This window comes from Syngnathoides biaculeatus, chromosome 19, assembly GCF_019802595.1.
Source record: "Syngnathoides biaculeatus isolate LvHL_M chromosome 19, ASM1980259v1, whole genome shotgun sequence".
NCBI classification, from domain to species: domain Eukaryota; kingdom Metazoa; phylum Chordata; class Actinopteri; order Syngnathiformes; family Syngnathidae; genus Syngnathoides; species Syngnathoides biaculeatus.
Window position 1 is genome coordinate 3839311 of NC_084658.1, and position 27593 is coordinate 3866903.

A 27593-nucleotide genomic window follows, 5' to 3' on the forward strand; every position below is an offset into this window, starting at 1 on the left:
GACAGCCTGGTCATTGCGCTCACGAGTGCAGACAGCGACCTCAAGTGTCTGAATGGAGCATCTGGCTACAATCAAGGAGGTTACAACCAACCTCAAGAGATTCAAACCAACAGTCACAGACTCTTTTGCCTTCTTTTGTATTTGCACCTAACTGTTCAGTCAATCTTTTGGGCAGAGATCTCTTCATCGCCATATGCTCTCTCATCAAATGCAGCCTTGATGGACTCACCCTGGAATTTCCAGATGGTAACACCTACTGCTGCTCTGCCTCCGGTGCCACCTCCCAGTTCCCACTTGTTGAACAACGCCCTGTGGCATGCGCCACTGCCAACATCTACTGAGAAAGAATTGACTCCAGTGGTTGGCTCGAAGCTGAACACTTTTGAACTCTCTGGTCACCTTGGGTTCGCAACCTCAGATCTTATAATATGGTAGCTGATTGTACACATTGCACTCTGTACTATGACAGATGAGGAGATGAGCTCTATAGCGAGGCATTTTAGGAAATTGAAAAGAACATATAGGAATTGAACATGGGTGATTTGTTTCCAGACAGACCAGGTGTCGCCTTTTCGGTGTTCCTGACTCCTGAACAACTCAAATGGTACAGGATGGCGGATCCCCCATATCCTTCTATGCCTCCTTGTCACCCACATGTCTCTTTGATGGTCTCGCCTCAGCACACAGCGAAGGATCTTGGTCCATTTGTCCTGGCATGCACACAAGCCACTTGATGCTTATTGGATCCAGTCTAACACATTTTTACCCACTTCTGTTTTGGAGCACCAGCTTCTGGATAAGCACCATGGGCGTGAAACAACCGACAGCGATTTTGCTGGTCAACTTCATGATTCTCTTCCCACATGGCTGTGGTCCATGGATCCCACTGATGTTGGTCTCTGCAACGTATCACCTGCTGCGTTTCAGATGAAACCAGAACCAATATATGTTCCCCAATACTCTGTAAAACAGGCTGGGATAATTGGCATTTTGGAAACAATTGACGGCTTGCTCAAAGCAGGGGTGCTGTGTGAAATTCCTGGCTCTGATTTTAACACCCCCATCTTGCTTGTTGAAAAGAAAAACACTGGAAAGTTTCGCATGGTCCATGCGAGTATTTAATGCGGCCGTGTTAACCCTCAATTTGCCTGTCCCGAACCCTCACTCGGCACTGACCCAAATTACATCGGCCCACACTCATTTCACTTAATGCAGCCCTATGGGGGCACAAACCAGTGCAATCTGTAGGCCGGTCCCAAGCCCGGATAAATGCAGAGGGTTGCGTCAGGAAAGGCATCCGGCGTAAAAACTGTGCCAAACAAATATGAGCGTTCATCTAAAGAATCCCATACCGGATCGGTCGTGGCCCGGGTTAACAACGCCCGCCCCCGGCACTGCTAACCTGCAGGGCGTCGGTGGAAATTCAGCTACTGTGGGTCGAAGACAAAGAAGAGGAGGAAACCGGATCCAGCGTCAGAAGAAAAAGAGGAATGCACAGAGCCTACAACTGAGTGTAGGGACTTTGAATGTTGGGACTATGACAGGAAAAGCACAGGAGTTGGTTGACATGATGATTAGGAGAAAGGTTGATATTCTGTGCATCCAAGAGAGCAGGTGGAAAGGTAGTAAGGCTAGAAGTTTGGGAGCAGGGTTTAAATTATTCTACCACGGAGTAGATGGGAAGAGAAATGGAGTAGGGGTTATTTTAAAGGAAGAGCTGGCTAAGAATGTCTTGGAGGTGAAAAGAATATCAGATCGAGTGATGAGACTAAAATTTGAAATTGAGGGTGTTATGTATAATGTGGTTAGCGGCTATGCACCACAGGTAGGATGTGACCTAGAGTTGAAAGAGAAATTCTGGAAGGAACTAGATGAAGTAGTTCTGAGCATCCCAGACAGCGAGAGAGTTGTGATTGGTGCAGATTGTAATGGACATATTGGTAAAGGAAACAGGGGCGATGAAGAAGTGATGGGTAAGTACGGCATCCAGGAAAGGAACTTTGAAGGGCAGATGGTGGTGGACTTTGCAAAAAGGATGGAGATGGCTGTAGTGAACACTTATTTCCAGAAGAGGGAGGAACATATAGTGACCTACAAGAGCGGAGGTAGAACCACGCAGGTAGATTATATTTTGTGCAGACGATGTAATCTGAAGGAGGTTACTGACTGTAAAGTAGTGGTAGGGGAGAGTGTAGCTCGACAGCATAGGATGGTAGTATGTAGGATGATTCTGGTGGTGGGTAGGAAGATTAAGAAGACAAAGGTAGAGCAGAGAACCATGTGGTGGAAGCTGAGAAAGGAAGAATGTTGTGCAGCCTTCCGGAAAGAGGTGAGGCAGGCTCTCGATGGACAACCGAAGCTCCCGGAAGACTGGACGACGACAGCCAAGGTGATCAGAGAGACAGGCAGGAGAGTACTTGGTGTGTCTTCTGGTAGGATAGGGGAGAAGGAGACTTGGTGGTGGAACCCCAAAATACAGGGAGTCATACAAGGAAAGAGATTAGCGAAGAAGAAGTGGGATACTGAGAGGACTGAGGAGAGGCGAAAGGAGTACATCGAGATGCGACGTAGGGCAAAGGTAGAGGTGGCAAAGGCTAAACAAGAGGCATATGAAGACATGTACACCAGGTTGGACACGAAAGAAGGAGAAAAGGATCTCTAAAGGCTGGCCAGACAGAGGGATAGAGATGGTAAGGATGTGCAGCAGGTCAGGGTGATTAAGGATAGAGATGGAAATGTGTTGACTGGAGCCGGTAGTGTACTAAATAGATGGAAAGAATACTTTGAGAAGTTGATGAATGAAGAAAATGAGAGAGAAGGAAGAGTTAAAGAGGCAAGAGTGAAGGACCAGGAAGTGGAAATGATTACTAAGGGGGAAGTCAGAAAGGCACTACAAAGGATGAAAAATGGAAAGGCAGTTGGTCCTGATGACATACCGGTAGAGGTATGGAAGCAATTTGGAGAGATGGCTGTGGAGTTTTTGACCAACTTATTCAACAGAATACTAGCGGGTGAAAAGATGGCTGAAGAATGGAGGAAAAGTGTTCTAGTTCCCATTTTTAAGAACAAAGGGGATGTTCAGAGCTGTGGGAACTAAATAAAGTTGATGAGCCACACAATGAAGTTATGGGAAAGAGTAGTGGAGGCTAGACTCAGGACAGAAGTAAGTATCTGCGAGCAACAGTATGGTTTCATGCCTAGAAAGAGTACCACAGATGCATTATTTGCCTTGAGGATGCTCGTGGAAAAGTACAGAGAAGGTCAGAAGGAGCTACATTGTGTCTTTGTGGATCTAGAGAAAGCCTATGACAGAGTACCAAGAGAGGAACTGTGGTACTGCATGCGTAAGTCTGGTGTGGCAGAGAAGTATGTTAAAATAGTACAGGACATGTATGATGGCAGCAGAACAATGGTGAGGTGTGCCTTAGGTGTGACAGAGGAATTTAAGGTGGAGGTGGGACTGCATCAGGGATCAGCTCTGAGCCCCTTCCTGTTTGCAGTGGTAATGGATAGGCTGACAGATGAGGTTAGACTGGAATCCCCTTGGACCATGATGTTCGCAGATGATATTGTCATATGCAGTGAAAGCAGGGAGCATGCAGAGGAACAATTGGAAAGATGGAGACATGCACTGGAAAGGAGAGGAATGAAGATTAGCCGAAGTAAAACAGAATATATGTGCGTGAATGAGAAAAGTGGAGGGGGAAGAGTGAGGCTACAGGGAGAAGAGATAGCGAGGGTGGACGACTTCAAATACTTGGGGTCAACAATACAGAGCAGTGGAGAGTGTGGTCAGGAAGTGAAGAAACGGGTCCAAGCAGGTTGGAACAGCTGGCAAAAGGTGTCTGGTGTGTTATGTGACAGAAGAGTCTCTGCTAGGATGAAGGGCAAAGTTTACAAAACAGTGGTGAGGCCGGCCATGGTGTACGGATTAGAGACGGTGGCACTGAAGAAACAACAGGAAGCTGAACTGGAGGTGGCAGAAATGAAGATGTTGAGGTTCTCGCTCGGAGTGACCAGGTTGGATAGGATTAGAAATGAGCTCATTAGAGGGACAGCCAAAGTTGGATGTTTTGGAGACAAGATTCGAGAGAGCAGACTTCGATGGTTTGGACATGTTCAGAGGCGAGAGAGTGAGTATATTGGTAGAAGGATGCTGAGGATGGAGCTCCCAGGCAAAAGAGCGAGAGGAAGACCAAAGAGGTTTATGGATGTGGTGAGGGAAGACATGAGGGCAGTTGGGGTTAGAGAGGAAGATGCAGGAGATAGGCTAAAATGGCAAAAGATGACACGCTGTGGCGACCCCTAACGGGACAAGCCGAAAGGAAAAGAAGAAGACACTCATTTCACTTGCATTGAATTGGCTAATGCTTTCTTTTGCATTCCGCATCATCCTTCCATGAAGACATTTTTTGCTTTCACTTGGAATGGTGTTTGCTATTCCTACAATCGGTTGCCTCAAGGCTTTGTCCTTTCACCTGGACTCTTCAATGACTGTCTTCGTCAGTTGCTGTCTCTGCTTGAATTGCCTCATGGGGTTCTCCCAGTGCAGTACAAATGTCAAAACCATGCTAGCCTTTTTCGTTCCTTGCAACTACTCCAAGCATCATGTTCCAAACTTTTCTGAACTCTCTCACCCACTCCGACAGATCGTCAATATACAAGGTATGCGCAATCTTTCTAACACTCTTTGTTGGACCATGGAAGCAGACACTTCCTTCATCTCCTTGAAACATTTTTCCAGTGCCGTATCTCTTGCGATTCCTGTTTATATTCGCCTGTTCTATCTTGATGAGTCTGAAAAGATCAGCAGTGTTTCTGCTGCTCTTTATCAGAAAAGGGAAGGAGGAAGTCGACATGTTTGTCTGTATGCATGAACTCCATTGGAAAAATACAAGCAAAGACACTAATTTGCGCTTCTTTCGCATCTGCTCTTGCCAGATTGATTCAGAAGACATCTCACATTGTTCTTCATCACCCGCTGACTGTGCGAACTTCACACAGTACAGTCCAGTACTGTTTACAGTAGGTATAACAGTATGCCTACAACGAAACCACCGCAAGGAGTCCACGATCTGGACATGGACGCCCCTGGTCAGGTGATTTCAATGGATTTTACTGACATGATTAAAACAGTGTCAGGCTACCGGTATTTGCTAGTCATAGGAGATTTCTTTTCAAGGTGGCCAGAGGCATATCCATGCAGATCTGATACTGCGAGCACAGTGATACAGGGTTCATACTCAGTCTGACCAAAAAAAATTAAGGGCTTTTTAGGGGCATTCTTAGGGGCTGACACGAAAAATTTAGGGCTGACACGGAAAAAATTTAGGGCCAACACGAAAAATTTAGGGCCATCGTGGGAAATCAAGAGTAAGGAAAAAGACTCACCCAATGGTGCCATCAACCGGTCTTGGTTCATCAAATGTTCCAGTACCTCAGTACCTGTGACAGTGATCACCTGTCGCCCCTTGTGGTAGTTGTCATTGATATGACCATTGTCAACATCTTCACATAACAGTATACAGAAAAACAGATTCTAACTACAATTGCAACTATATACACAAATGTCTTCTACTGATGTCTGTTTCAGCACCCCTACTCTAGCTCCTTGAGCCTACCCAGTGCCTCCTCTATTTGTTGCTGCAGAGGTGCCAAAGTGGCTCTCTTGTCCTTTGCTCTGCCTCTGAGTGCATTGGCCTCGGTGATAAACCTCAGCTTCCTCTTTTCTTCTGCCTCCTCCCACAGCCTGTCAGCTTTCTCAAGAAGCGTTGACATGTCAGTCTCTATTCTGGCTTTTTTGGCTTTGAGGCAGTAGGGATGAAAAGTGGGCAGCGATGCCAAATGTAGCCAGGTACGAAGTCTTCCTTTCCCCACAGTGGTAGTTTTTAGCAATGTCACTGTCTGGGAACATGACTGCAAACACTTTCGAATTATTTTCACAAGATTTGTAACTGTAATGGCTGCAGATCACTTTTAAAGTCCCCACGATCTCTGCCTTTAACGAGTCCATCTTCGTGTATTGAACTACGTTCATAAAGCCTGACTTCTGGCTGGACAACTGTAGGTGTGCATTAGGGATCGCAACCGGTTATAACCGGTTTCCGTTTTTTTTATTTTTTTTTTAAAACCGAAACCGTAATCAGACTTTCGAGATCGGTTAAAATGTCCAATCATTTCTTCCGGTTACGGTACTCCACATTGCGCTATTTTTTCAACATCATTTCCACTTTTTTCAAGTTTCGCTGTTAGAGTAAAGTTGGACTCCAAAGAACATTCAGTTAAATCAAAGAAACATCAAACATGGCATCGAGGAAACGCTCCAAAGTATGGGAGTAAACTTGTTTCATTGGCAGACAAAACACTACTCGCATAACGGGGGGAACTCTGTGAACTCGTCACTCCGGAAGAGCAACAACAAAAACAGTCAGTGCGGAACACCGCACCCCGACTCGAGGTCCCGCGGGTGAATTATGTAAACACTACTATGATACCGTTTTTTTGCTACAGCTGATCGGTTAAAACCGGTTATGAAAGTAAGCGTTTTTTTGCGATCCCTCGTGCGCATGCACTGCTCGTATCACTGCCTGAAGTTGATGCTTCACTATCTTGATATTTTAGAAACAGATTCATACCAACGGAAGATGAGAGAGTCTTTGCCAAATCAGCGTGTCTCCTGTTTTTCCGGTGCGACTCCAGCGCTTTGACGCCCATCTTTTCAAGCTAGTAACTCTGCTTGCACAGATGGCAGTAAAACATGTGCCGATCTTTTGTATCTCGACGAACCCAGCTCCCAAACGCCTTACTTTCAACCCAAGCTTCTTGAAAAATGCACTTCCCCGTGATACAAGTTGGATCGATGAAAGAATTACGCTACGTCGTAACGAAGACGAAGTGAAATTCCTACTCACGGAAACAAACAATGGAATATCGACAAGATGGCGACTAGTTATCAACACGGTGACTTCCGTTGACAATTTCCGGCTGATTTGGACGCCAGACGGATCGCTATTTTTTTAAATAGATTAATTTATTTTTTAGGGAGAATATTGGCGGTAGAGGTCCCCCCTTTGATTTTTTTTTAATTTAAGGCCTTTTTAGGGGCTTGACCGGTTTCCGCGGATTTTATAGACTTTTAGGGGCTCCTTAATGCACCTTTGAAAATTTAGGGGCTTTTAGGGACTTTTAGGGCCGCGTGCGAACCCTGTGATAAAACATTTGGTTAATCACTACAATTCAACGCATTGGTTTCTGAGGAAAATCAGATCAGACAATGGAACTCATTTCAAAAACACACATCTCCAGGCTGTGGAAAAAAATGTTAGGGTTGAAACATCATTTTGGGTCAGTTTATCATCCACAATCACAAGAACAGGTTGAGCGCATGAACAGGAACATCAAGGAAAAGATAGCTAAGGCTTTAGCATCATCCACGCTCAATTGGTTGCAAGCTCTTCCATTTGCATTAATGAATGTTCGAATGTCATTACATTCTTCTAAAGGTGGACTCCATTTGAGTGTCACACTAACAGACAGTTTCGTGCTCCCATGGCTCCATTGGCTGCGAATGAAGGTCCAGGCCCACCTGGGCTTAAAAAAACTAACCATCATTTCTTCTCATTTAACTGAAAAAAATGCTCCCCTCAAAATGATTACTTGTGAATCTGTGTGGTTAAAAGTAATCAACCGAAAATGGTCTGAACCTAGGTGGACGGGTCCCCTTCAGGTCATGGAGCGGACGGCCACAGCAGTACATCTTCCAGGAAAGGCGGACACGTGGTTCCACATCTCGTCAACACGACCCTCCAGATCCGCCTCCCTCCACCTGACGACAACCGGAAAACCACGTCTTCTCCAGTGCCGGCTGGCACCCGTTGATGACATCATTTGACAAGGGTTGATTTCACGCTACATGGCAGAATAACCTCGGTGAACCAACCTGGGACCAGGCAGTCTAACCCTAAGGTCCTGAAGTAGCCGACTACGCCCCATCTCGATTCATCCCACCCCAGAGGAAAAGTTGGAAGACCTCCCTCCAGCCCAACCATGCGACCCTCAGCAAGCGTGTTTACCACTGGATTAACCTTGTTAATGGTCCCAGTGATCTTCTCGTGGCCGCTAAACTCAACCCTGCACCGCAATGTCTCCATGTCGCGGCTGCGACGATTCCCGCATGACCGTGCGTCTATGGATGTTTGGAAACTAGTTGACACTGGTCATCCACTGACATGTGATATACTTATGCATACTCGACTGCCAAATCATTAAACACGACTAATTATATTTGCTCTCTAATGCCTCAAACTAAAACACAACCATCGCTAACTGCGAAAGGGATGACAGTCGAGGAAGCTAAGTGTTTTGCATGGGATATCAACATTCCTGTATTGTTCTAAACGACACGGTCGCACGTCCATATCAAGCTGCTGTGGCCATTAGGAAAAATACTTGTAGAAAATTCTTTTTTTCCTGTTTCTCACTATAAAATAACTGGCCAACCCCTTGCCGTTAAGGTATTTTTTTTAAACATACCCATTATATACATGACCAATGCTATATACAGGAACACGGAAACATCACTCTGGGCTACTTGAATGTTATATTTCAATGCAAGGGGAACCGAGGTGTATCTTCCGGTGAAGGGGCCCCCTGTAATGTGTCAGGACCATCAAATGGCACCTACCCCACTGATGGTGCAATGTGGCTTTGTGGTACTTCTGCTTATTATGTTCTTCCTCCAGGATGGAAGGAAGTGTGCGATTCCATCCGTGTTACTGATCCCACCTTCCTGATGTCTTGGGATGACAATACCCAGTCGTCCCATCAACGTTCCAAACGCTCTGCTGATATCCCCACCTTTGCTCCACATGATCCTGTGTGGGGTTCCAATGTTCCACAGGAGTTCAAACACTCCGCTGTAGGCACAAATATTTTGTATTCCCTGTTGCCTGCTATCGGAGTAGGTAAATTAGCTCTTCGTCTTGAAACTGTTGATTTTAGATGCAAGTGTTTTATGTTTTATGAATATGTCTCTGGCTATTTTCAATGGTTACAACTCCGAGATTGAGTCTATGCGCACCATGCTTTTGCAACATCAATTGGTATTGGATTTATTAACTGCCTCAACAGGTGCTGTGTGTGTGTGTGCTCTTTAATCAAACTTGTTGCACTTACATTCCTGACGAAATTCATCAATCCATAGAACCACAATTGTATTATTAATTTTCAGTCAGCCATGGCCCATGACAAATCTGATACATTTTCTCCCTTTGATTGGCTCTCATCTGGGCCCTTATTGTTTGAAATTTTTGATCCCCATTGCTATTGTTCTCCTACTGATTTTGGTCTGTTTAGGTTGTGTTGCCCCACTCTTGCGGGCCTCTTTAATGCGTGCTATTGCCCCTGTTGCTAATAAACAAATGTTGATGTCTGTGTCTATTTTGGATCCCAAGGCCAACGTCCTACCCATACCCGATGCTGGTACCTTTTTGTGATCTTTATTCTAGGTGTCGGACTCGAAAGATTCCGAAAGGGGGATTGAAGTATGTCTTAAGCCCATATTTAGTCATGACTCCATAATTTCCTCATGTCCTCACTAGGGCTCTGTTCTGTAGCCAGATGTGTCCTTGAGCACATCTCTGCACGTAGGCTAACCTTGATGAACTGCATACTGGACACTTTGTAATAATCCATTACCAGCTAGAACCGGTTGAGACAGAAACCTTTTATCTAAGTGGAAAGCCCTGTTCTCACGCCACAGGTTTGATACCACCCACAGTCCGCCCTTCTGACAAGATAAAGGATGTGTGCTCTCTCTGTACCTTCGCACTTCTGATCTGCTCTCTATAGCCATTGTCTGTAACTCATAAGTGCCCAGAATATTCTGTAAGTAAATTATTTGAAGAAACTGTTCATCATCTCCAAAGCGTCCTCCAACAACACCTACCTGTCATTTAGAACACACAAAGCTCTTGTCTTTTGGACCTGTGCAATCCATTTTTCATGATGAATCGGGTCTTTTGGAAATGTGTGAAAAGTGAATCCATCCTCCAGAGTGTTTGTGCAAAATCCAAAAAATGAACCAGCATTTTGGCATGCAGAAAAAACAAGTCAATTCTCGCCAAACCAATATAAACACTCAACCCCGTTACTGCATAAATGTGACTTCCTGGTTCTTCATCAACTCAAACGACAGAATTTAATGGTGGAGATGAAAAAAAAAAACAATATACGGCAAAGGACACATATGAGGGCACCAGAACAGTGGTGAGGTGTGCAGTAGAATTTAAGATGAAGGTGGGATTGCATCAGGGATCGGATCTGAGCCCCTTCCTGTTCGCTGTGGTAATGGATAGGCTGACAGATGAGGTTAGACTCGAATCCCGTTGGACCATGATGTTCGCCGATAATATGGTGATATGCAGTGAAACCAGGGAGCAGGTGGAAGAACAATTGGAAAGATGGCGACATGCACTGGAAAGGAGAAAAATGGAGATTAGCCAAAGTAAAATGGATTATATGTGCTTGAATGAGAGGGGCGGAGGGGGAAGAGTGAGGCTAGAGGGAGAAGGGATAGCAAGGGTGGACGACTTCAAATATTTGGGGTCAACAATCCAGAGCAATGGTGAGTGTGGTAAGGAAGTGAAGAAACGGGCCAAGCAGGTTGGAACAGCTGGTGGAAGGTGTCTGGTGTGCTATGTGACAGAAGAGTCTCTGCTAGGTAGAAGGCCAAAGTTTATAAAACTGTGGTGAGGCTGGATGAAGTACAAATGAGAGATGGTGGCACTGAAGAGACAACAGGAAGCAGAACTGGAGGTGGGAGAAATGAAGATGTCGAGGGTCTCGCTCAGAGTGAGCAGGTTTGGTGGGATAAGAAATGAGCTTATTAGAGAGACAGAAAAGTTGGATGTTTTAGAGACAAGGTTTGAGAGAGTAGACTTTAATGGTTTGGACATGTCCAGAGGCGAGAGAATGAGTATATTGGTAGAAGGGTGCTGAGGATGGAGCTGCCAGGCAAAAGAGCGTGAGGAAGACCATAGAGAAGGTTGAGGGGTGTTGTGAGGGAAGACATGAGGCCAGTGGGTGTTAGAGAGGAAGATGTATAAGATAGGCTTAGATGGAAAAAGATGAAATGCCGCACCCCTAACGAGACAAGCCGAAAGGAAAAGAAGAAGATCCTAACGTGCCGTGAACAAACGGATGAGTCTATTCCATCTGATTTTTTTTTTTATTACAACATAATAAATTTTATGTTTTTGGCGTCAGTGGCCCTTTAAAGGGGAACATTCTAAAGCAAGAATACATTGTTTGTGCCAGCACTAGTTAAAATAATACTCTGATTAATATTGGATTAAAAATTAAACAGGATAATTAATCAAATTAAGGGAGGTGTCATTTTTGTTGAAATTGTCATTAGGTGCGGAAGTAGTGAAGACAAATTATGATTAAAAGTTGTTAGTAAATTTGACCAAGTCCTTTTTTTTTTTTTTTTTTTTAAACGGATCATTGTAATGCTTTGGAAGGAACTGCAGCTGTGTCAGGTTGTCAGCGACAACAACAGACACAGATTCATTTTCATCTGTTAAACTGTACATCAGGGTTATTGATGTCATTATCATATCATTTGATGTATTCCATCACCTGTTGTTCCTCCTTTATGAAGAGTCTGGATTTTTATGTCCAATTACACATAATTTAAACAACGTGTAAATCCATTTGTCAACCACTCATGGTGAGATAAGAATAAAATAGTAACAAAAAGAAAATCTGCTGATCATTTGCACATACAAGAGTTACATCACATCCTGTCAAGTTACTGTACAATGCTCCATGCAGAAAATGTACAGCACCGCATCTCATTTAAAATTGAGTTAAAAAGGATATTTGAATTCTATGGTAGTAAATTGAAGTGAATAAATTGCTCCTGGGAGAGAATTTTTCACAGAAACGAATGCCTCTGTTTGTCAGCCTTTTTTTTTTCTTTATTGGGCAGTGATCTAGAAACTAAAGGTAAGGAAAACATGGATTTCAATGGAAAACCATGCTTCCCATAAACAGAATTGAACAAGTATTATTTTCAATTGAATTAAATCAGATTAATAACTGCTCTTCACCACAGTGGGAAACTGATTGGTGTGATGACTTGCACTCACATTTCAGCTCTAAACGTATGAAATCCGTGTTGCCCAAGTTTTCCAGGAAGACCCCATATGGTGCGCTGGTCTTGAAATAGAACGAAATGTCGGCACTCGTCTCCCCCTGGAAGGTGGCAAAGTGAAGGTAGGATGATGGGGTGGTGAATGAAGCGGCGTTCCAGTAGTTATCTGTTAAAACACAGAGGAATAGAATGTGAATACACAATTAGCACATCTATTTCATGATAAATAACTTCAATATAGTCCAGGTTTTATTTCCATCTATAAATACAGTTTTACTTGAAGTGCTATCCATCTCTTAATATTAAAACACAATTCTCTTATCCCCATTTCTTTATGTGCCATATTTAATATCTATTCACTGAAAGGATTTCATTCTTTAAACCAAATAATTTCAATCTAGAGGTAGCCTGTCAGCCATAGTTAATGAAGTATTGATTAGGTCTTTAGTTTAAATACAGCGGCACAATCAGATAATTTCTTTTCATTCCGAATGGCGAACCGTGGAGGTGATAGGACTTAAAGTGTCGCTAGACTTCTGATAACAACTTTCCTAATGACTTTTGATTGAACTCGAAGAAGCGGCCGCTAATGAAGACAAAGTAGCCTCATGCTAAACAGCTGCTAATGAATTATCAGACTGTGGTTGATGAAGTGACGCCACGCCTGCCGCCTCCCTCCGCCTTGTCATGGCTGTGCGGCGATGATTGCTCGAAGAATGTTCTTCAGTGGAGAAGATATTTCAAAAGTATAAGAAGTGATGTGAAAGAAGAAAAGAAATGGAAGAATCAGAGAAAAGGAGGGCGGCAGGACCATGAGAAGACAATCTAGCAGATCTGTATGCATTATCAAACATGGATTATTAATCAATTCAGTGTTAATGACACATTCTCATTCGGGATTGTGGAAGTTCAATCGTAATGGAACAATAATGTCCATTTTTGTGACGGGAACTGTGTGTAAGCACCTGGTTGGTTACAACCACTGTAGGAGAAGTAGAAGTCAGTGTCCCAAGGTTTTCTTGCTAAACAACATTACCGACTGGATGTTGGAGGTTACAGATGGGGTGGAATTATCAAGTTTGTGTAAGAACGTAAGTGTGTTGTCACATGACACAAGAAGGGAAGCTCATTTACAGCCTTTTTTTTTTCTCTTTGTGAAACGCTAATTATTGTACAGTATTTATGGATAGTAGTGGCTCTGATATGAATAGATACAGTAGTTGTGACTTTATTTCTGCATAAATCCAAATTCACGCTATCATTGCTACAGTTATGGAAGCCTATCATAACCAGAGGATCTCCTGTATTGTCCTGGCCCCACAATCAAACCATATTTAACTGAAGTGAACATGCTTGTAATGTTGATTATGTGACTGAATATTGTACAAAGCATATTGGGCAAAACTGAAAAGAAAAAATGTTAAATTATTGGAATTTTAATTATAGGAATAACTCATTTTAAGAAGCAGAAACAGATTTTTACCCAGTCAAATTAATCTGTTCAGATTAAGGATAGTTTCTTTTGTATTTCTTTCTTTGGAAACGTACATTATAGGCAGGTATGTTTTAAAAAAACATTTTTACATGTATTTTAACAACTTTATTCTCAGATTATTTCATTGTGACCCTAGTATCCTTTCGGAATGAGAATCAACTTTTACTTATCTTCAGACAGAATGTGAAGCTCACGCATGTTTGCAAAAGCATATCAAGGAGAGATTTTCTCAGTGTGTGTGTGCGCGTCAATGTCTGTTCATGAACATCAGCTCTGTCCATTATGTGTGTGTGTGTGTGTTTGCGTCTCCTGAATCTTTGCGATAAGTGTTCCCGCATAACATAGCGTAGACCCCTGTTATCCTGATTGCCTTACAGCCTGTCACCAGGAGCAAGGGCAAATAGCGGCCATGTACACACGTGTACAGTATAAACCTGCATGGCCACTGATTAATGCAGTTTTGATGATGGAATGGAACATACAGTAGGACTGCTTACTTTTTATTCAAGCATATTAAAACTATTACTGGGTGGGGTTAGTTCAGACCAGAGAAATAAATTGTGTTCAATGTCATGAACGATCATAGCAAGACCGAGGTTCACAGTTTTTGGATTAAGAAACTCAGAGTTAGGATCGTGACCAAATTGTATTTTTTATTTGAAAAAAACCCAATAAACAAAAACAAAGCAAGACATGAAAGCCATCTGAAAAACATAGCTTCTGTACACTTTCCTAGTGGAACAAAATCAATATATAGGACTACTGAATACTTCTCCAGTCTGCATTGATTGTATCAGACCACAAACATAAACAAGGTGAAAAAGTCAACGGTAGAGAGATACAGGCATGTATGCACTGCCTGAAACGTCAAAAGCTGCGAGCAAAAACGAGGCAGAAAAGGCTGACAGCGACACACAGAAGCAGGAAGGACACAAGGATAAAGAAGTACAGCCTCAGGCTGAGTCATGCTTCAGGGGGAGGGAGAGAGACAACAAGTAGGGGAAAAAAAAAACGTGGGAGGTTATGGAGGCAGAGCTCAAAGGATATGTGAAAGGTATGTGGTGCACCAATTTTGAGGGAGTTTTGAAGAGAGTTACAGAAATCAAAAGTATAGCCAAGATAAATCCTGTTTTCCCCACATTGTAACGGTGATCAAACCTTCATGCACAGGAATGTCTTTGGTGAACGTCTGATGCTTAGTTGACCTCTCCAATACAGTAAGCATTGCCACTTATTCCATCGTTCTGGACTTTAAAATTATGTCTGCAGGAAAAAAAATCCACAAAATAGAATTGGTCGTAATTTCAGGCTTATTTTCTAATTACATCCATGTACTTGATTTGCAGCCAGATTTTGGCCCATCCACATTTCAGTCCAAACCCGGTAAGCCTACCGATGTCAGTGATGGAGTAATAACGAATCAATTATTAAAATTGATCGCTGTAATTGCTCATCTTGGAAAAACTATTTGGGAAGATGACGTGACAGGGTTTTTCATTTTGTGTCTGTTTGTATGGTGTTGGTTTCGTGTGATGGACTTTGATGACCATGACTGGCAAGAGCTGGCGGGCATTACGAGGACAATCAGTGATTTACAGATTGCTCCAAAACTGGTTGGTTATATTGGAAATTATTGCAGGTTCATTTTCTTGAACATAAAATAATAAAAGAGACCTTAGTAAAATACGGGCCACGGAGATGCTATAGGTCCTTTAAAGGCATACTTTTCCAAAGTTTGGCCCCACTGCAAATTTTAAAAATATAATTGAACACGGTTCACCTCAGAAAATTAGGATTGCGCATCTACCAGTCCATGGATGCCTTCGAGAATCAAGTCCTTCCTTTTTAAAGAGGCTTTGAATTGAGCTAACTTCTATACCCTCACTTTAAATTTGTTTTTGTAGAGTCCATTTTTACATTGACATTTTGGAAAATGAAAAGTTCTACATTTTTCATTGCATGAATATTATTATCAATATTATCATTCCTGTCAACATGGTGGCTCAGCTGGTAAAGCGTTTGCCTCACAGTTCTGAGGTCCCGGGAGTTTGCATGTTCTCCCCTTGCCTGCGTGGGTTTCCTCCGGACAATCCGGTTTCCTCCCACATCTCAAAAACATGCAACACTCTAAATTGACCCTAGGTGTGATTGTGAGTGTTAATTGTTGTCTGTCTCCATGTGCCCGGCGATTGGCTGGCAACCAGTTCGGGATGTACCCCGCCTCCTGCCTGTTGACAGCTGGGATAGGCTCCAGCACTCCCCGCGACCCTCGTGAGGATAAGTGATGAAGAAAATTGATGGATTGATTATTATTCCTGGATTCTATGCGATCCTGAACTTCCAGTGCAAACATGAATGCAAACTGTTGTGCTGGCTTAACTGTTAGCGCAGATCCATATAAATTAACATGATTAATGTGAGGGAGACGGGTATTTGTGTATGGCTATGTCTGTGATCGGCACGCTACAGTAATTGGCAATTGAACTCAGCGGGTTTGGTGATGAAGTGAAAAAAAAACACCTTCATTTTATTTTCATCACACTCTATTATTATTCAATATGTGGTAGTCATGGTAACGAAGGCACTCACCACTGGTCCAGCAATGAGAGAAGACAGCATGCGCACTGATACATTTTCTGTCCATGAAACAGACCCACCTCCTCCAAAAAAAACAAAAGATTCCAACAAGTGGATGTTGAATTTACTGTAATTATCTGTTTTTTGTGTATTTCGACCAAATAATGTTAGGCAGGCGGCACGGTGGATCAGCTGTAAAGCGTTGGCACCAGAGTTCTGAGGTCCAGGGTTCAATCCCGGCCCCATCTGTGTGGCCTTTGCATGTTCTGCCCGTGCCTACGTAGGTTTTCTCCTGACAATCCGGTTTCCTCCCACATCTCAAAAACATGCAACACTCTAAATTGACCCTAGGTGTGATTGTGAGTGTTAATTGTTGTCTGTCTCCATGCGCCCGGCGATTGGCTGGCAACCAGTTGAGGGTGTACCGTGCCTCCTGCCCATTGACAGCTGGGATAGGCTCCAGCACTCCTGCGACCCTCGTGAGGATAACTGGCTAAGAAAATGGATGAATGGATAGTTAGACACACTTCATTGAGATCTACCAACTGTTTAAATTTATTGTAAAAAAATTCATATGTCTCATTTAATGACACAACTTCATCACATTTCTTGAAACACCGGATTGTTTTAGCATGTCTATTCGACTTAAAGTGCTAAATATCAATATGGCTTTCGTATTTTATTTTTTTTTTCTGGATGAGTCTCTTGATGGAAGTAGTTTAGACACTATGGCTTACAGACAAAGGAAATTAACCCCCCCCCCCCAAAAAAAAAAAAAAAATCTTTACAAGTTATTTGGAGAAGTTTCCAATCTAAACTCTTATGCTTCTGCATGAACATTTTCATGTTGCATTTCAGTACACAAGAAAGCAAAGTGCTTTTCAGGGACATTGAAATTGAGTTATAAATGCTTTCCTTGACAATCTATTATTTTATCTGTCTAGTTAGTTCTCAAGGTAGATACAGAAATTATCATTCTGTTTATGCTGCTCTTTGCCTGGAGGATTTCTGCTCAGCCAAATTACTGTAACCTTCATGGTGTAGAGAAGCCAGCTTTGACTTTTGTTTCCCTATTTTGAAATCTATACTATCTCAAGATTTGGCACTCGTCTTCAGTGTCATCTATTTGATTTGAGCTTCCACTGACAGAGCTTCATTTTGTAACAGGGAACAGTAGAAGTCTATGAATCAAAAGGCATATGATATTACATGAGGGCTACTGTAGTGCTGAGAACTGTGAAGATAAAATACTACCAAGACAGAGTAAGGGCTAACATCAGCCCAGCTTGGCTACGTTCTAGGACCAGCAGATGGTACGGATGGCTGATTTGACCCATTCAGTCATCAGCACGTCGATTTAAAAACATTTATAATAATATTACATTCTTGTATTGTAATTGGTGAGTCTTACTTGAGAAGTGTCTCTCTCAGTTTTCTTATTTTTCCCATAATTTTCCTTTCCAATCAAATATTCATGGTTATAAATTGCACAACAAGAATTTAAATGTATTGAGAAAAAAAACCTCACTTACTTTAATTATTTAAATGAAGGCGTGGACAATTAATTGAATGGACTATGTCACGTATTATTTATTTATTTATTTATTTATTTATGTATTTATTTATTTATTTTAGGTGGATGCACACTTTTGTCTTTTTCATAATTAGGTTGTGGAAACGTCTATCAATTATTAAGCCACTTATCCTCACAAGGGTCATGGAAGTGCTGGAGCCTAACCCAGCTATCATCAGGCAGGTGACAGAATACACCCTGAACTGGTTGCCAGCCAATCACAGGGCATATCTAAATAAACAACCATTCACATCTTCACACCTATGGGCAAGTTAGTCTTCAATTAATCTTCCATGCATGTTTTTGGGATGTGTGAGGAAACTGTAGCGCCTGGAGAAAACCCACGCATGCACGGGAAGAACATGCAAACTCAACACAGGGGAAACCGGGATTTTTAACCCCAGTACTTAGAACTGTGGTGCACATGCTCTAACCAGTAGTCCACCGTGCCGCCCTTATGGAAACAAAACACGTTATCTTCACCCAGAAAGAACCCATCCTTTTTGCTGACACGCAACAAAAACAACTACTTTTTAAATACAATTTTTGGTTGTTTTGTTGATGTTCCATGATTCATCACGCTATTTGTCAATAAATTTCCCCCCTAAAATGTATTAGCAAAAAAGGAAAAAAAAAGCAATAAATGAGAAAAATGTGAATTTGTATATTTTTACTTCAAACTCACAAACATCATTTCCTTCCTAGTTATCAGTGAAAACGGCAGCAATGAGCCCTTGCCTTTTAAGTGAATATAAAGTATTTTCTTTTAATGAATTTTTTAATGGCACTGCTTCATTAATGGTCATTAACGAGTCACATGTTACACTGCATCTGTATTACCTTATTATGACTGAATATTCACTCAATGCTTTTCCGCATTTCATGCAATCTATTTTCATTCCCATCCGATAATATTGATTGCTCAACATATATTAATATGACTTAACTGGACTAATTCCTCTCTGCCTATCTGCTGACTGTAAATGCTCATATTAGAGTAGTCACAGCAATGGGCTCCATTAATGCCAAAGCGTGTGCGCACACACGCTCTTGCATGCATTACAGACCTGACAACACCACACGCAGACAATCAAGCACCAGAATCCCCTCCACCCCAAAACATTCATCATTGCCTTTGAATGTTGTAATCGTATGGCACCCAAGCGCCATGCCCAGTATGAGAGGCATCAATCTTGCACTGACTTGCTATTCAAATGTGACAGTTTTAATACTTGCTTAATGGGCCAACGATGATTTGGGGCCCTGTGATTCCATTTCTTGGTCAGCAATATGGCCATCATTTCTCAAAGTCATCTTCATATTAAAGTTAGTTTGTTAATTTGAATGAAACACTTGCTGGAAACGCAAGAAAGAAGTGAGAGACGAGTCCATCTTTGGTAGTTGTGCAGGCCATTCTGCTACATCCACACACGAACGCACACACGCAGATGTGATGTCATGGCTCATTAAATAATTGTTTGTTTATGTGTTGGCAGCTCCATGATGATGAGATATTAGTATGAGCGCCACCAGATTGTTGACAAGGGGCCCTTAATGAGTATGACACCAGCAAGGAGCCAGGCCAGGTGGTTTGTCGTGTTCTGCATCCTGAACAGAACCGGCCACTTCCTGTCGGACATACTGAGAGTTTAAAAGTGTGCCATTTCATCATAGAAATCCTCAGTGCTTTTTAAATGTATTTCAGTGAGCATTAAAAGGCTCATATCTACACTTGCGCCAAGCAATGAGATAGCACAGGTCCACTCCATTATTCCCTTTACCGTGAAAAATGTGCAGTCAACAAGATGATGCACAAAACATTATCGTAATCATCAAGCTGCCTTGCACCTGAGATTAAACCCATGTTTGCTTTTCTCAAGCTGAGGTTATTACTTTCCAGAACACCCCTGGTACTTTGTTACATTAAATCCCAGTTGCATACATAACCCTGTATATCTTCAGCCATTTTCTATACCATCTTAAATAAAATATTTAATTGGGAAAAATGCTAACTGGTGACAAGAGCGTAAAAATAAACCATTAAATAGGGAACTCATTCAGTTTTATGTTTTTAAATGACAAATTTGAAAGATGCAATCACTGGGTATTATACGTGAAAATTAGAAAGAAACTAAAAAAACTTTAGAAACTAACAAGCTGTAGTCAAGGTGCGAAGACCTAAAGATTATGATTATTATATTATACGGGATATATATACATACATGAGATTTTCGTATTACAATTTTTAGGTTTTTAAACTCTCAAAAGTATTTCCTGTCAAAATGGCTGTCTATTGTTATAGACGAAAGGTTCTATCTACCAGAGAGACATATTCATTGTTCATTTTTGCAATGCTGATTTTGATTGACTGCAGTGGGCCTACAAATTGTTATTGAACTGTTGCTATTCTGGAAATGATTATGGTCATGGATAAGAAGCATTTGTAGTTGTTTATTACTTAAGACCAATTAGTTGTTAGATGGTTTAAAAATAAGTTGATAAGCAATGCCTAGTGAAGAGCACAACAATGTCTATATTCATTCATTTTCATCTATTCATCCATCGTCTGAGTTGCTTAGCCTCACAAGGTTTGCAGGAATGCTGGACCCTATCCCAGCTGTCTTTGGGCAGGAGGCGGAATACACCCTATTGTTATAGACGAAAGGTTCTATCTACCAGAGACATATTCATTGTTCATTTTTGCAATACCGATTTTGATTGACTGTAGCGGGCATACAAATTGTGATTGAACTGCTGCTGTTCTGAAAATGATTATGGTCATGGATAAGAAGTATATGTAGTTGTTTATTTACAACCAAGCTTCTTAAGACCAGGTTCGCATGAATGCTGGACCCTATCCCATCTGTCTTTGGGCAGGAGGCGGAATACACCCTGAACTGGTTGCCAGCCAATCGCAGGGCCCATAGAGACAAACTCACAATCACACGTAGAGGCAATGTTGAGTGTCCGATTAATGTTGGATGTTTTTGTGATGTGGAGTTCCCGGAGGAAACCCACGCAAGGCACGGGGAAAACATGCAAACTCCACACAGGGAGGCCTGGGATTGACCCTGGGATCTCAGAACTGTGAGGTGAATGTCAAAAAACATGCAACATTAATTGGACAGTCTAAATTGCCCGTAGGTGTGATTGTGAGTGCGGCTGTTTGTCTCTATGTGCCCTGTGATTGGCTCGCAACCAGTTCAGGGTAAAACAAGTCTCCTCCCCCTTGACAGCTGGGATAGACTCAACCACTCACCTCGACCCTCGTCAGGATAAGCGGCAAAGACGCTGTATATATGTGTATATATATATATATATATATATATATAAATATATATAAACATAACTAATATCAATATATTACGACATTGAACATCAATGCCACTTTAGCCTGCATTGCAAACACTGCTACTAATAAACACTTTTCATATACAGCAGTGTCTGCAATTTTGAATGTAAAACATCACTGGCAATTTAGGCTCATTTAATCCTGGCAGCCAAAATTGTGGTCATGATTAAAATTGTGCAGCCCTCACTTCAACAATGAAGGTTTTTTTAATGTGATGTGATGAGATTAGACATGAATTTCAGTGGAAATGGTTGTTTTTTTCTCATGTCGCCTGATGGCTGAACAATCAAAGGTGAACTCCCATCGTTAAAACAGTAACTGGAAAGGCTCTAGCATGACTGTGAGCTAAATGAAGCAAAATAGTATAAAAAACTGAAACATTTACTCGATTCATTTTAAACTAAATTAGGTAGAGACTATATTAATCCTGACAGAAATTCTGGTATACAGTAAAACCCTGATAATAATTAATAACAGTAACACTAAATCATTCTGATTAAATTTTATATATATATATATATATATATATATATATATATATATATACACAAACACACACACACACCACACACACACACACACACACACGCACACAGTGTTCCCTTGCCCATTCTCAGTTCACAGCCCGGTATATTATCTCTTCCTTATTGAATAAAATACAAATAGTTGAAAAAAGTTGAGATAATAAAAAATAATTAATTGATTGATTGTCAGGACAGACGATAATAGTCCAACTTTCTCCTCAAAGACAACAGCAGTTTATGTCAAGGGCGTGGCCCAGCTCCTCACATGCGCCTCATTGACTCTAAATATGCCATGTATTTAAGCCTATAGTGTGTTGCATTACTACTTGCCAGTCTAATGTATTAGACTGCATGAGTCTGTGTGAGTATATGAGCTTCTTGTTGTGTATTTGCCTCATTGCCACAACCCAGCATTCCTGTGCCACTACAGCCAAATCTAGTTAAGTCTCGTTTTTTTTTGCCTTGTAGTTATTTGACCTCATTTTCATGTTTTTGGATCTTGCCTTTTTCCACTCGTTTTTGTGCCTTTGCCTTTGTTGGACTGCTTACCGGTGTATGACCTCTGTCTGGAATAAAACCAACCTTGAAATCATGTCACTGCATCAGAGTCCTGCATTTGGGTCCTACCCCATGTCCCATGTTAGTGACAGCTTATCATGTCAGTCAGCCAAATACTGTGTGTTTCAGGATTGTCATAGCTTTGCTAATGCCCTGTAATTTAAAACACAGTCGAGGTTTTAATCCAGAGTTGGAGTTGTGTATGCATGTACCTGACTTATATGTAAAAGGTGTCTCATGCTTATGAAATGGAAACAGCCATAAATTGCATTTGTGTTATACATAACTCCCTTTTTAGTGTTCTTGACATCAACACTTGTATTGTCCTTTTCCGTGAATATGTGTAATGCAAAATTATTTTGTGTGTTTAACAACTCATCCCTCCGTTGAGAGCTTATTTAACATTATTGACTGTGAAAAGCCCACCAAGCATGGCTGATGTGTCAGGCACGTGTTGGAATTAATCAACAGGGCTGACACGCCACAGGTGGGAACACATCACAGTGTAGGAGAACTGAGGACAAAATTCATCAATAGGGTGAAAGCTGCTAAATCACTGGTGTCTTCCACTTGACCAAAACCCACACTGAGTGCAAGTACATGATAAGTTGAACCTAGGAAGAGAAACCACAATGCTCCTTGTGTGAAAGAAAGAAAAGAACACCAACTGCAGGGAAAATACACAAAAGAGGATAAAAGATGAAGCTCAGAAAGGGATGTGGAAGACTTTTTGATTCCGTGCATTTATATCAATAAATCTGATCATTTTCAGAAATATTCCTCCTACCCCACATTAGGCAGCACCACTGGGGTAAAACATTGTTTCCTAAATAGTCTAAGTATGAGTAGTATGCTACATGCAGACTCATCAACTTCTGTATTATGGGCCAAAATGCTATGCATGATCAGCTCTTGCTTGATCACTCTCATGGTAGCTTTTAATTAAGAGACAGTCAAACCAGCAGGAGTAAAATCTAAAAGCGGCTGAATACTTTCCAAAGGTTTCTGACAATGCCTCAATGGACAGTACAGAGCCAAGTCATTTTAATAATGTGGTCTTTCTTTTTCCATTAGCACAAATTGTCCTCTTCTTGAGGGTAATTACCATAATCATGGCCGAAGTACAGTATTTCTTCTATGGAACTTTCATAATACAGCTTTACAGTCACAAGGACTATCACACAAAACCACAGTGGCAATAGTTTGTTGCTTTTTGCAGGGAGGGAGTGTACAATTATAATAACAAAAGAGAAAAGCCGAACATCACAGGGCCCCTCACAGCGCATGTTTTTGCTAGCTGCGCACACAAATGGCAGGTTTTTCTTATTTACTGTAGATTTTTATCTTTTGTTATATTTTCTCTGGTGCATAAATGGATGCACCAGGGGCATCACTAGGTTTTATGGACAGAGGTGGTTCAGTCTCCAGCAGATGCACAGGATATGAGTGAACATAGTACACAAGTACAAATTTCACAAACCACTAATAAAGAATGAGAAATTTCTCTTCAATGTTTTTTTTTTTTTAATTTGAATACTACGTGGCGGCATGGTGGATCAGCTGGTATCAGTTCCGCAACGCATTTGCGGCCAATGGTAAAGTCCTATTCCGAGTAACTCACCGTACGCAATCTCTGAGGATGACATTTCCGGACACTCACACCGAGAAGATAAGTTTTCATGTATTTAACTCACGGAGCAGCAATGTCATCTTGGGCAGCCCCTGACTTAAAAGACACAACCCACACATTGAGTGGACCACCAGTCAAATCAGGGCATGGGGCGATGAATGCAGTAAGGTGTGTCTCGGGGCTCTAAAAGAGAGGAAATTACAGATCGCGCCAGTCGACTTACAGGAATTCAAGTCCGTGCCATCCTGTTATCGGGACCTTAAGGAAGTATTTTCAGAAGCAATGGCCAAATCCCTTCCGCCGCACCGCCCGTACGATTGTGCTATCGAGTTGTTGCCCGGCACCTCACCCCCTCGAGTGAGACTCTTTTCATTAACAGGACCAGAACACCAAGCCATGAAAGAGTACGTGGAGGAGTCGCTGGCGGCAGGACTCATCCGACCATCATCGCCACGGGCTGGAGCAGGATTCCTCTTCATCAAAAAGAAGGACACCTCGTTACGGCCCTGTATTGATTACCGGGGACTTAATGACATCACCATCAAGAACAGGTCCCTCTTCCCCTAATTGACCCCTCCGTGGATATTGCGCAATCCGCGTCACTGACCAATCAGAGGCCAGAGATCTGCATAAACCACGCCCCTTTTGCTCCCGCCATTTTCTCTGAGAACATTGAATGGTCCAGTATAGGTTTTGTTAGCGTTTTATCGCGTATTTGGGTTCTTTAACAATAGATATGGTTAAGAGGTGTAGTCACGGACTTTGTAATAGTGACGACAGGTATCCTGAAAGGCTAGTTGGTGGAGTTCGATTCGTACCCTTTCAAAAACCGAAGACCCAGTACGAAAAATGCCTTTGATGGATCAAACTTTGTGGAAGACCGCATCATAAACTAAATCCATCTAATATCAACCGGAACAGATATGTTTGCACGAAGGTATGCCTTATATTTGATTTTCAATACATGTCTCGTACAAATGAATTCAAAGTTCTTCGCTGGCATAACATTGCTACGTGTGAACGATTGACACACTTATTCTTTGTTGAGAGATATTTAGTGATGATCCGACTGCACAAACGTGTCGCTTTCTTGGCGGCTCGCGGCCGAAGCTTAACCAGACTGTGTTTGCACGAAGATATGCCCTATATTTGATTCTTGTTTGTTCTTCGCTAGCATAACATTGCTACGTGTGAATGATTGAATGATATCAGAAGCATGGCGTCTCTCTCAGTTAAGAATGTATTGTATTTAGAATCTATAATATATCGTTGATTTGAATGAAATCAGAAGCATGGCGTCTGTCTCAGTTAAGAATGTATTGTATTGTATTGTATTTGCCATTTTTACGAATTGTTTGTCTTACGTCAGCGCACGTGGCGTGGCGTCACTTCAGGAGGCGTGGTTAAGTGCCCTGTACAGAGGGGTCAATTGCCACCGCATTCAAGCTGCTACAAGGGGCCTGGATCTTCACCAAGTTGGATTTACGAAATGCGTACCATCTGGTATGCATCAGAGAAGGGGACGAGTGGAAGACTGCCTTTAATACACCAACAGACCACTACGAGTACCTGGTGATGCCATTTGGCCTCACTAACGTGCCAGCGGTGTTTTATTATTTATTATTTTGTTTAGAATTTTATTAATGATGTGCTACGGGAGAAACTGAACAAGAATGTATTTGTCTACCTTGACGACATTCTGATCTTATCTCTGGACAAAGCTTCCCACATCGAGCACGCCAGGGAGGTGCTGCAGCAGCAATTACGACATAACCTATATGTCAAGATGGAAAAGTGCGAGTTTCACCGACCTTCTGTCACATTCCTGGGATTCATCTTGGCCGAGGGACAGATTTGCATGGATCCACTGTTCTCCAATGGCCCACTCCCATCAATCGCAGGGAGGTGCAGAGATTCATCGGATTCGCCAACTTCTACCGCAGGTTCATCAGGAACTTCAGTTCCATAGCTGCCCCCTTGCGCCCCTCACTTCACCCCGCAATTCATTCGAGTGGGATGTGACCTTCCAGGTGGCCTTTGATGGACTTAGGTCGAGTTTGACCACAGCTTCAGTCCTCATCATGCCAGATCCAGAGAGGCAGTTTGTGGTGGAAGTGGATGCATCGGACTCGGGAATGGGAGCAGTACTCTCCCAGAGGTGTGCAAGGGATGGAAGACTTAACCCGTGCGCCTTCTTATCTAAGAGACTGACTCTGGCAGAGCGGAATTATGATGTGGGTGATCGAGAATTATTGGTGGTCAAAACGGCACTGGAGGAATGGAGGCACTGGCTGGAGGGATCACAAGTGCCATTTCTGGTCCTTACGGACCATAAGAACTTGGAGTACCTGAGGACCGCCAAGAGATTGAATGCTCGCCAAGCCACGTGGGCACTCTTTTTCACTCGCTTCCAGTTCACTCTGTCCTTTCGTCCAGGTTCAAAGAATGGCAAACCGGACGCACTATCCTGGATCCATGAAGGGGAGCGAACGGAGACCGTGAGTGTTCCTATACTTTCGGAGAACTGTTTCATTTCCGGGTTCACCTGGGAGATTGAGACACAGGTAAAGGAGGCTCTAAAGGACTCTCCGGGCCCAGCCGAATGTCCTTCCGGCCGTCTTTTCGTGGTACCCTCGCTACGAGGAGACACCATCGATTGGGCCCACACGAACAAGACCGTCAGTCACCCCGGCATGGTGAAAACCCGCTCAGTAGTTGAACAACGGTTTTGGTGGCCAAACATGGGAAGGGACATGAGGGAGTATGTCAACACGTGCCCGATCTGTATGGCCAATAAGACCTCTCACGTGCGACCTATGGGTGAGCTACGGCCGCTACCAATTCCCTCTCGCCACTGGTCACACATTTCTCTAGACTTCGTGACAGGTCTACCCTGCTCCCAGGGGAACACAGCAGTACTCTCAGTCATCAATCGTTTTCTAAGATGGTCCACTTCGTACCAGCTCCCAAGATTCCGTCTGCTAAGCAGACTGCGCAGCTACTGACAGACAAAGTCGTCCGCTATCATGGCATGCCGGTGGATGTAGTGTCGGACAGAGGACCGCAATTCGTGTCTCGATTCTGGAAGGAGTTCTGCACCCTCATCGGGGCAAAAGTAAGCCCCACTTCAGGCCCCGACCCGGGGTGCAATGGCCAAACAGAAAGAATAAATCAGGATCTGGAGACCGGTCTACGCTGTCCCACATCCCATGATCACAGCACTTGGAGCCAGCACCTCGGATGGGTGGAATATGCCCACAACTCTCTGCCTTCCATTTCCACAGGTATGGCTCCATTCCACATCGTTCATGGTTACCCTGCCGCTCTGTTTCCATCAGTGGCCGCCGACTCCGTGGTGCCATCCGCATTGGCAGTGGTGGGACGCTGCAAGGCGCCCTGGGAACTAGCCCGAGAGACGCTACTACGCATGGGCAGCTCCTACAAGTCCGTGGCAGACCTCAAGAGAAGAAGGGCACCAGCATTCAAAGTGGGACAACGCGTATGGCTGTCCACAAAGGATATTCCGCTGCGGACGGAGTCACGAAGCCAGCTTCCACGGTTGTCGCTCCCTTTCCTATCACCAAGGTCGTTAACCCTGTCGCTGTTTCCTTAAAGCTTCCCAGATCGATGAGGGTTCATCCCACGTTCCATGTAAGCCGGCTTCGACCAACTCGTCCATTGCCATTAGTCCCCCTAGTCAAGCCCCCCTCGCATGATCCATGGAGGT

General features: G+C 42.8%; 1 protein-coding gene across 1 annotated transcript in view; it reads right to left on the reverse strand.

Annotated features, from left to right (window-relative positions):
- Positions 1–27593, reverse strand: part of cntnap2a (contactin associated protein 2a) — a 476610-nt gene that overhangs the window by 57880 nt on the left and 391137 nt on the right. The window contains exon 19 of the mRNA XM_061805953.1: positions 12153–12323. Within this exon, the coding sequence (XP_061661937.1) occupies positions 12153–12323 (171 nt within the window). The remainder of the gene's footprint in view (positions 1–12152; positions 12324–27593) is intronic.